Below are 10,730 nucleotides of genomic sequence, written 5' to 3'. Positions count from 1 at the left end.
GGATGCCACAATTACGTAATCGTTCAAAGCGGCAATTACTCGTTCAAAGTCCACTTATGTTATTCTGAGTGCTTAAGATGCTTTGTTATCTTAAGGGTTTTTTCCCATTATTTTAATTTTAGTTTTAATATAACATTATAATACAATTCATATTTGTACTTTTTTATAATTTAAAGAAGAAACCAATCCGATGTATATTTGACATTTGAAGCTTAATATTATAGAAAAGCACTAAAGGTTTCTCAGTTACAGTGTTTTCAGCTTGTTTATTTTCATATAAAAATACGGCATGCCGTTGCATCAAACAATGGTATAAACATCATTCAATGTAAATTGTGATAATTGTAATTAATAATCGCAATTACAATTTCAAGGGAATAATCGACAATTATTATTTTTGTCATAATCGTGCAGCCCTACAAAGCAGAGCTGCGTTTGGCTCACACTCACCCCCATCAGGCAGCGGCACATGTTGGCGTAGGCGACGGAGAAGTTGGGCTCAGAGATGGCCTTCTCGAAGATGAGGTCGATGACTCCCTTCAGACGCTCCTCGGTGTCGATGGTGAGCTCCGTCACCTGCTTCATCAGTGGCTGGAACATCTGCGGCGTCAGTTTGTTCAGCACGCTCCGCACGCGTTTGAACAGCTCCTGCGTCGTCAGGAAGTCGGGCTCGGGCTCGTCCTCGTCGGCGCGGCCGCTGCGCTTCCCCATCGGTTTCCAGGCCTTCTCCGCTTTATTCAGCTGCACGTCTTCGGTGAGGGAAACGCTCGCGATGATCTTCCGCGGCTCCTTCCCGCGCTGACCCTGACCTGAACGACGAGGACCGCTCAGACCAGACGGCTAGTGTGACAGAGAAAGATTATATTCAATAAAATAAATTACATTTATTATATTTCTTAGTGCTGTCAAACGATTAATCGCGATTAATCGCATACAAAATAAAAGTTTTTGTTTGCATAATATATGTGTTCTGTGTATATTTATTATGTGTATATATAAATGCACACACATACAGTATATATTTAGAAAATATGTACATGTTTATATTCATAATATTTATTATAAATAAATGTATTTAATATATAAACAAATTTTTCCTGAAATATATACATGCATGTGTGTGTATTTATATATACATAATAATTAGACAGCACACATATATATTATGTAAACAAAAACTTTTATTTTGGATGGGAATAATCGCAATTAATCGTTTGGCAGCACTAGTATTTATCTATACTTTTATTTATAATTTTATTAAAATAAATTATAATTTATGTTGATTCATTTATTTTTTTAATGCCATGTCAGCAGCAATAAAATATATAAATGAATTAAATTCATAATTTATTTAATAAATAATAAACCATTCATTAATTTAATTATAGCAAGTTAATTTATACAATTTTAAATGAATTAAATTAAATAAATTAATAATTAAAATAAATTATTTATCAGTTATTTTATTGAAAAAAATTATAAATAAATTTTTTTTTAAATTAATTATTTACTATTTGTCATTAAAAATAATTATAATAAATTATTTATGATTAATTATATAAAATAATGTGGGCAAATTTAAATAAATAAAATGTATTTATTTTTAATTAATTTATTATTTTTAGCACCATGGCAGCAGCAAAGCTATTGTATATAAAATAAATAAATAAATAATTTATCATTATTTTAGTAAAATTAATTATAAATTATTTATTTTTCTTTATTTATAATTTTTACCACCATGACAGAAGCAAGGCTATCATTAAAAATTTTATAAATTAAAATAAAACACATTATAATTTATTTTATTAAAATAATAATTTATTTATTTATATTTTAACGCCATGGCAACAGCAAGACTATTATTATAAAAAAATTATAATAATTAAAATAACTTATTAAAAAAAATTCTAAAACACATTCAGGCGATACTCTTTTAAAATCCAAAAGTTAAACATTCCTCTGAATAAAAATATTGTCTATTTACATTAAAAACAGTACAGTCTAATGAAATATTTTGTAAAATATAAACACAAAAGCATGCGTTCCGGTGAGGTTGCCATGGTAACTGACCGGGCCACGCCCCCCGGCTGACGGACGGCCGAGATTAGCAAACGAAGGCGTGAAATCTGGACCACAGTTCATGCCGGGCAAACGACTCGGATCCAGCTGCCGCAGAGGAGTTTTATTGGCCTGCAGAGAGAATAAACCATGTCAACGCATCAGGTGTGTGTGTGTGTGTGAGTGAGTCTGTGTGTGAGAGAGAGAGTGTGTGTGTGTGAGTGTGTGTGTGTGAGTGAGTGTGTGTGTGTGAGAGAGTGTGTGTGTGTGTGTGTGTGTGTGAGAGTGAGTGTGTGTGTGTGAGTGAGTGAGTGTGTGAGTGAGTGTGTGTGTGTGAGAGAGTGTGTGTGTGTGTGTGTGTGTGTGAGAGTGAGTGTGTGTGTGTGAGTGAGTGAGTGTGTGAGTGAGTGTGTGTGTGTGAGAGAGTGTGTGTGTGTGTGTGTGTGTGTGAGAGTGAGTGTGTGTGTGTGAGTGAGTGAGTGAGTGTGTGAGTGTGAGTGTGTGTGAGTGAGTGTGAGTGAGTGTGTGTGAGTGTGTGTGTGTGTGAGTGAGTGAGTGAGTGAGTGAATGTGTGTATGTGTATGTGTATGTGTGTGTGTGTGTGTGTGTGCGTGCGTGCGTGCGTGCGAGTGAGTGAGTGAGTGTGTGTGTGTGTGTGAGTGAGTGTGTGTGTGTGAGAGAGTGTGTGTGTGTGTGTGTGTGAGAGTGAGTGTGTGTGTGTGAGTGAGTGTGTGTGTGTGAGAGAGTGTGTGTGTGTGTGTGTGTGAGAGAGTGAGTGAGTGTGTGCGTGAGTGAGTGAGTGAATGTGTGTATGTGTATGTCTATGTGTATATGTGTGTGTGTGTGTGTGTGTGTGTAAGCTTCAGCTACCTTATCCAGCACCACGTCTGAGATCTGCGGCAGACCCTCAGGTTTGTGCATGCTGGCGCTGATGAACTGGAAGCCGAGCAGAAACTCTCGGTCGTATTTCTTCTTCTCCTCGGGGCTCAGCGGTTTCCATTGTTCTGCGGGAAACAAGGACAGTTTTATTAGCGATTCGGTTTCCTCAACAAATGATAAAACCCAATTCATGATTATGCATATAATGCAATTTTTTTAAATGGACAGTTTATCAATCCTCATTTACCTTCTTTATACTGGTATTTCTGTTCGGTGGGTGAACTCGGGGTGGGACTCTCTGGTTTGATGTTTTCAGCATCAAGTTGATCTGTAAATACATGTGAATATTTTCAAAATATATACTGTATGTGTGTCTTTATATATACATAATAAATATACACAGTAAATATTCTGGATGCGATTAATCGTTGCCCAGCACTAGTATTATTTAATGCCAACATAGCTTTTTTTTTTAATTCATTTTTATTTCAGTTTTAGTTCTTTTAGTACATCAAGTTAAATTAAACAGAAAATGTAGTTTTTTAAATATTTTATTCTATTTTTTATTTAAAGTGATGAAAACGTTTATTTTTTTTGGTTTTGTTTTAGTTAACAATAATAACCTGCATATATAAAAGAATGCATATATAAAAATACACTCCTGAACAAAATCTTAAGACCGGAGGAAACATTACAAGTATTCGCATTTCGCGCTGGTGGATTGTAACCAGGCTGTAAGTACTGCTTCAAAATGCCGAAAGAAGAAACAGGAGCAAGAGACAAAAAATAGAGAATAGGCAATTTATTGAAAACTGCATTTAAACTAAAAAAAACAATTGCAATTACAATTTTTATGAGAAAAATAAATTGAAATTTTTTATTTGTTTTCAAATCTTGGTGAAAACTTCATATTTTGATTATTTGACTCATCTAATTTTTCCAGTTTCTGTGTCCATAGAGTATTTTTGTCTTTTTCACACACCTTGTTGATTTCGCGAAGCTACCCAAGAATCACGTCATTAGAATTAATTGGCCTGACCAATATATCTGTCACTAATTTTCAACCATAATCTGTAACTGACTAATCGATCTGAATAATTACGTTACACACCTTTGAAATGAATCAGATGCTCATTTACAGGGTGCTACGCTTACTCTTCTTTAATCTAAAAAAATTTAAGGAGCACCTGATCAATAACAGAAATTAGCCTTCCCATTACAAAGTAATATTTGACTCCTTAACGTGATTTACAGGGGCATTTTTTTTATTCTTTCTAATGCATTTTTTAAAAGTATGTCATATGTCAAATTCAAAAATCTATATTTATAAGCTTTTCCAAAATTTCTAATAAAAAAAAAAACGGCATGGGTGTTTTAAATTCATAACAATGTTGTGAGATTATAGTTTGAGATTGAAATTATTTAAATAATAGAAAAGATACTTTAAAAATCTAAATAAAACTGCCAGCAGGTGGCGGCAAATCACTGATTTGATCACTGAATCATTCATTCAATTGATTCGTTTGAACGGCTGATTCATTCAGGAACGAAGCAAGTGACTGTCTTTATGAATGAGTAGGTAATTGAATCATCAAATCATTTAAAGATTCATTTAAAAACGCCGCTTTGTTTGCTTGGAGATGCGCAGCGGCTCGGCTGTGACTTTGTTTGAAACCATTCTCGTTGACGAAATCTTGGCAAAATCTGACAATATTGTTAAAGTCATACAATGCATGTCACTTAATATGAACTTATCGTTTATTGAACTGTTGTATGAATTTAATATCACATTTGCAAACTCCCTTAATAATCTTTATGAATCAGATGCTCATTTACAGGGTGCTACGCTTACTCTTCTTTAATCTAAAAAAATTTAAGGAGCACCTGATCAATAACAGAAATTAGCCTTCCCATTACAAAGTAATATTTGACTCCTTAACGTGATTTACAGGGGCATTTTTTTTATTCTTTCTAATGCATTTTTTAAAAGTATGTCATATGTCAAATTCAAAAATCTATATTTATAAGCTTTTCCAAAATTTCTAATAAAAAAAAAAACGGCATGGGTGTTTTAAATTCATAACAATGTTGTGAGATTATAGTTTGAGATTGAAATTATTTAAATAATAGAAAAGATACTTTAAAAATCTAAATAAAACTGCCAGCAGGTGGCGGCAAATCACTGATTTGATCACTGAATCATTCATTCAATTGATTCGTTTGAACGGCTGATTCATTCAGGAACGAAGCAAGTGACTGTCTTTATGAATGAGTAGGTAATTGAATCATCAAATCATTTAAAGATTCATTTAAAAACGCCGCTTTGTTTGCTTGGAGATGCGCAGCGGCTCGGCTGTGACTTTGTTTGAAACCATTCTCGTTGACGAAATCTTGGCAAAATCTGACAATATTGTTAAAGTCATACAATGCATGTCACTTAATATGAACTTATCGTTTATTGAACTGTTGTATGAATTTAATATCACATTTGCAAACTCCCTTAATAATCTTTAAAAGCTGTCACTCACTTCAGTTCATCGCGATCTCACAAAGTTGCGTTATAAACAATGAAGCTCTCTACACTGCATTTCTTATTTACACCCTGTCTACACTTTGTTTGTTATAACGAGAGGATTTGTGAGCTTGCATAACTCAGCAATGAACAAAACTCCAGTATTTTGAGCAGTGAGTGGATTCTGATTAACATTGCATTCAAGGAATCAACACGTGTGTGCGATACATTACTCAACGCTGCAAAAACTCATATGTAGAGTCCTGATTTACCTTCTTTATACTGGTATTTCTGTTCGGTGGGAGAACTCGGGGTGGGACTCTGCGGTTTGATGTTTTCAGCATCAAGTTTATCTTCTTTCTCCTCCCACGTCTCATCCACGTCCTCTGCAGGGGGCGGGACCACGGGGGCGGGGCTCTCAGGCTCCGCCTTCACTGGGGGTGTGGCCTCTGGCTCAGGGGGTGTGGGCTTTAAAACAAGATAACGGGTCACTTTCACCTTAATCCTATGTAGACATATTTTAATTATCCCTCACGTTATCACACAGAATCGCTCCATACTAGAAGAAAGTCAAATCTGTAACATTTTGTGAAATCTGTAGTTTCAGAAAGTCTTGGATCCACATCGCTCACAGCAATTCCAGTAGCTTTGCATAAACTGTAAATGTACAGGCCTTGAACTACTTTATTATTGAATACAAAGAAACAGTTTCTGGCCTCAAACCATTCACAGACCTCTTTAAAGGCATCAAGCAGATCTCCCGCCTCCTTCTTGTTCAGGTCTTTCATTTTTCTCTTTTTCTTTGGCACAGAAACCACTGCAAACACACAAACAGACTGAGCATGAAAATAAATGCACTATGAAATCAAACAGACATCAACAGCCTCCACTAGCCATGATATAAAACACAAAGAAGCTTCAGGCCAGAAACATACTCTTACGCAATTATGCAAACATTAACTGTTGGTTTACAATTTAGGCTTCATCCAAAATCCCGTACTTCCCTACTACGTAGTAGGCGAAACAAAATAATATGACTGAATTAACAGCATTCATAAAATAGCATGCAAAAAGTCCCAAAATGATCCACTATTTTGCGGCGAGATTCTGAAGTGCACATCCAACAAACACTGTTGCCAAGGCATTTCTAATTTCTTGAAGTACTGAAGTTACTAAACCATAAACTAAAATAAAAATAAAGCTTAATAAAAACATTTTAAAAAGACTATATATAATAAACTTTAAAAAATTAATTAAACTTTTTTTTTTCTTTTCAAAATATAAATACTATAATCATATTTAAATAATACTAAATTACTATACTACGTTACAAAACAATAATTTTTAGTTTACGCAAAGCACACTACAGCTACCCTTGTGGCAACATACCAAGTACTTAGTGTTGCTGTTTTTAAATACAACTAAAAATTAAAACTACTGAAATCTGAAATAAAATATTTAACGAAACACACATTTTTTGTTAGTTGCCAAAGGCAACATTTAAAATGGTTGCCTAAGTACTAAAGTTACTAAAACGGAAACTGAAATAGTAAAAAAAAAAATTTTTTATAATAAAATTACTAAAACTAAATTTAAAATAAAAACTGTAAAACAAATACATACAAAATAAATAAAATCTAAATATTAATAAATACTTTAAGTGTGCATGAATAATACTAAAATTGCACCGGTACTATAATAGGTTACAAAACATAAATTTTTAGTTTACGCAATGCACACTATAGCTCCCCTTGTGGCAACACCTCAGACATGTAGTGTTATGCTTAACTAAAACTGCTGAAATAACAGAAATATTCCATGAAAAACATCAAATATACTTAATCATTTATTTCAGTTAGTTGCCATGGCAACGTTTCAAAATGTTAAGTTGCAATACTAGTTAAAACAAACTGAAATAAAAATAAATCTAAATAAAAAAATTACTTCAATTTAAACTAAAAATTGGAAAATGAAAAAAAATATATATAATAAACTTAATATAATAGAATAAACTATAAAATATAAAATAGAAGTTAATTCAAAATATTAATAAATACTATAACTGTAAATGAAAAAACTGGCACTATGTACATTTGACAACATCTGGATTCACATACTAGCATACAAATGATAAAAATAGTAACAGTAGTATGCTAGTGTGCGATTGCCTTACGACTCATACCTTGCATAGAACTCTCAGAGGGAGTGGTCTGTGTAGTGGGCGTGTCCTCATGCCCTTCCATCGGAGGGGGCGTGGCTTTAGAAATGACCTCTGAAGGGTCAGTGGCTTCCTTGAAAAGTGGTTCGGGGGTTTCCTTGGCAGCGAGTGAAGGTGTTTCCTCGATGACAGGAGGAGTTTCGACAGGGGTCTCCGTGACAACATGCATTTCCTTGACAACAGCCTCCTGGGTGACCTTCTGACGGGTTTCCGCATCAACAGGTGTAGGTGTTTCCTTGGCAACCACAGGGACAGTCGCCTTGACGACAGGAGCGGGGGTCGCCTTGACGACAGGAGCAGCCGTCTCCTTGACGACAGGAGCGGGGGTCTCCTTGACGACAGGAGCGGGGGTCTCCTTGACGACAGGAGCGGGGGTCTCCTTGACGACAGGAGCGGGGGTCTCCTTGATGACAGGAATGGGGGTCTCCTTGACGACAGGAGCAGCCATGTCTTTGACGACAGGAGCGGGGGTCTCCTTGACAACCGGAGGAGTAGGCTCCTTGACGACAGGAGCGGGGGTCTCCTTGACAACCGGAGGAGTAGGCTCCTTGAAAACAGGGGCTAGCACTTCCTTAACTTCAACGGGAGTCTCCTTGACAACCTGAGAAGGGATTTCTTTGACCATCCTATCAGAAATATCGGCGGTATACGGCAGCGCTTCTTTCGCGACATCCGGCTCGGCGATAGGACTGATGTCTCTGTGGGCGGAGCCTGCTGGGACGCCGTTGAACAGCTGGAGCTCTTCGGGCTGCACTATTGGTGATTCCAGTGAAGGCTCCGCCTGGGGGGCAGCGACAAGCAGTGTTACAGTCACAGGCCCCTCCTCTTTGCTTGTAGTGGGTGTGGCTTCGGCACCGTTCGAGGCGGGTGGTTCCACCACAGTGGGCGTTGTGTGGGTGTCGTCTGCAGGCGCTGGGGGTGGAGCATCTACCGTATCGCTTATCGGACTGGTAGGGGGCGGAGTCGGCAGGGCATCGGGTATCGGGCTTTCGCCTGGAGGGATGGGAAACTCCACTCTGGTTGTCATGGCGACTGCAGGTGTGGCATTGTCACCATTGGGCTTTGCGCGATTTTTAAGTAAAAATGAAAATGTATTATTTGTAAAGTCATTTGGACTGAGTGCGTAAATGACAAAATGTACATTTTTAATCTATGCAAAAATTACTTATAAATTATTTAAGTCAACATGAGAGTTATTACAGAAAAATGAAAATTATAAGTAATTTGGTCTGACGTGATTGAGTAAATGACGACAAAACATTCATTTTAGTTTAGGAACTTTTAAAAAAAAATTATTTGGACTGATGTGAGGAAAGGACAACGAAATGTTAATTTTTACTTCATGCAAAAATGAAAATTATTTCTAAATAATTTGGACTGACATGACAGTAAATGACGACAAAACATCGATTTTGAATGCAAAAAAAAAAAATATTATATTAACAAGTCATTTAGACCAACATGAGTGTGAGTAAATAATGATGAAATGTTAATTTTTAGTTTACGCTAAAAAATCTGAAAAGTCAATTGAAAAAATTTATTAAAAACTCATTTAGACTGACAACAAAACATTTTCAGTTTATGCAAAAATTTAAATTATTGATAAATCATTAAAACCAACATGAGGGTGAGTTAATTAACAAAACATTAATTTTTATTTAATGCAAAAATGAATTATTATTTATAAGTCATTTGGACTGTCATGAGAGTGAGTAAATGATGAACAAATGTTAATTTTTAGTTTACGCAAAAATGAAAATTATGAAGTAATTTAGACTGACATGAGTAAATGACGAGAAATTATTTTTTACTTTATGCAAAAATAAAAAGTCATTTGGACTGACAACATGAGAGTAAATGACAAAACGTTCATTTTTAGCTTATGCAAAAATTTAAATCATTTATAAATCATGAAAACCAACATGAGAGTGAGAAAATGACAACAAAATGTTAATTTTAGTTAATGCAAAAATGAAAATTATTAATAAGTAATTCAGACCAACATGAGAGCGAGTAAAGTGACGAAACCTTTAATTTTTAGTTAGTGCAAAAATGAATTATTATTTATAAGTCATTTGGACCGACATGCGAGTTAGTAAATGATGATAAAGCATTATTTTTTACTTCATGCAAAAATTAAAAAGTCATTTAGACTGACAAAATGAGAGTAAATGACAAAACATTCACTTTTAGTTTAAGTCATTTGAACTGGAATGAGAGTGAGTAAATAACAAATCATGTTAATTTTTAGTTTATGCAAAACATTCACTTTTAAGTCATTTGTACTGCTATGAGTGTGAGTAAATGATGAGGAAGCGATGATTGTCTTGGTTCAGCTGTTCAGGTGTGTGTTCATTACCTGTGGAGGCGTGGGTGTGGAGCCACTGCGACCTCCTGACATGATCTCTTCTGTGATGTCACGTCCTCCCTGATTAGGGTCTCTGATCCTGATCTAGAGAGAGACATTTAGCACACGTAACAGAAGAAATGAGAACATGGCTGAGAGAGAGAGACTTTAACATGCAGCACATGGAAAAGACTAAAGCACAAATAAGTCACGATATAAACAAGAGAAAAACGATATCAGCGAGTGATTTAACCCAAGAAGCATTTCTCAGTGCTGTGAGACAAAATATGATACGAATGTCTCACACACACACACACACTGCAGCACCTAATAAAGAAGTAAATTGCACAACAGCCTGGAAACTTTCCTCGCACAAACTCAAATCTGACTGTTTGTCCAACTTATCTGCACTTTACCATTGACTCGCCAGCCCTCAGAGGCAAACGCGCGCGCACACACGCACACACACACACACACACACAAGGCAGCACATTCCCTACCTTCCTCCCCTCGGTCGGAGAGGTTGAGTTCTGCTAGGCCCGGCTCATCCTGGGGCTGGAGTTTAAACTCAGCCTAACTCGGACACACTAAAGTGGGCAGACTGCCTGGGCCGATGTGGGCCTCAAACTCTCGCTCTCACGTACAGGAGAGGAGGGAAGAAAAAACAGTGAGAGAGAGAGAGAGAGAGAGAGAGAGAGAGAGAGAGAGAGTTC

General features: G+C 36.1%; 1 protein-coding gene across 1 annotated transcript in view; it reads right to left on the bottom strand.

Annotated features, from left to right (window-relative positions):
- The window catches only part of LOC107600807 (eukaryotic translation initiation factor 4 gamma 1-like), a gene marked incomplete at its 3' end in the record, with an annotated part of 53,031 nt that overhangs the window by 37,733 nt on the left and 4,568 nt on the right, over positions 1-10,730 (bottom strand). Inside the window, exons 3-10 of the mRNA XM_016292775.1 lie at positions 10,030-10,122; positions 7,635-8,730; positions 6,187-6,269; positions 5,725-5,920; positions 3,188-3,268; positions 2,932-3,065; positions 2,074-2,193; positions 451-840 (exon numbers count right to left, since the gene is read on the bottom strand). Coding sequence (XP_016148261.1) covers positions 451-840; positions 2,074-2,193; positions 2,932-3,065; positions 3,188-3,268; positions 5,725-5,920; positions 6,187-6,269; positions 7,635-8,730; positions 10,030-10,122 — 2,193 coding nt within the window. The remainder of the gene's footprint in view (positions 1-450; positions 841-2,073; positions 2,194-2,931; positions 3,066-3,187; positions 3,269-5,724; positions 5,921-6,186; positions 6,270-7,634; positions 8,731-10,029; positions 10,123-10,730) is intronic.

This window comes from Sinocyclocheilus grahami, unplaced genomic scaffold (genome assembly GCF_001515645.1).
Source record: "Sinocyclocheilus grahami isolate Dianchi unplaced genomic scaffold, SAMN03320097.WGS_v1.1 scaffold292.1, whole genome shotgun sequence".
Lineage (NCBI taxonomy): Eukaryota > Metazoa > Chordata > Actinopteri > Cypriniformes > Cyprinidae > Sinocyclocheilus > Sinocyclocheilus grahami.
This window is presented reverse-complemented; position numbering and strand designations above follow the sequence as displayed.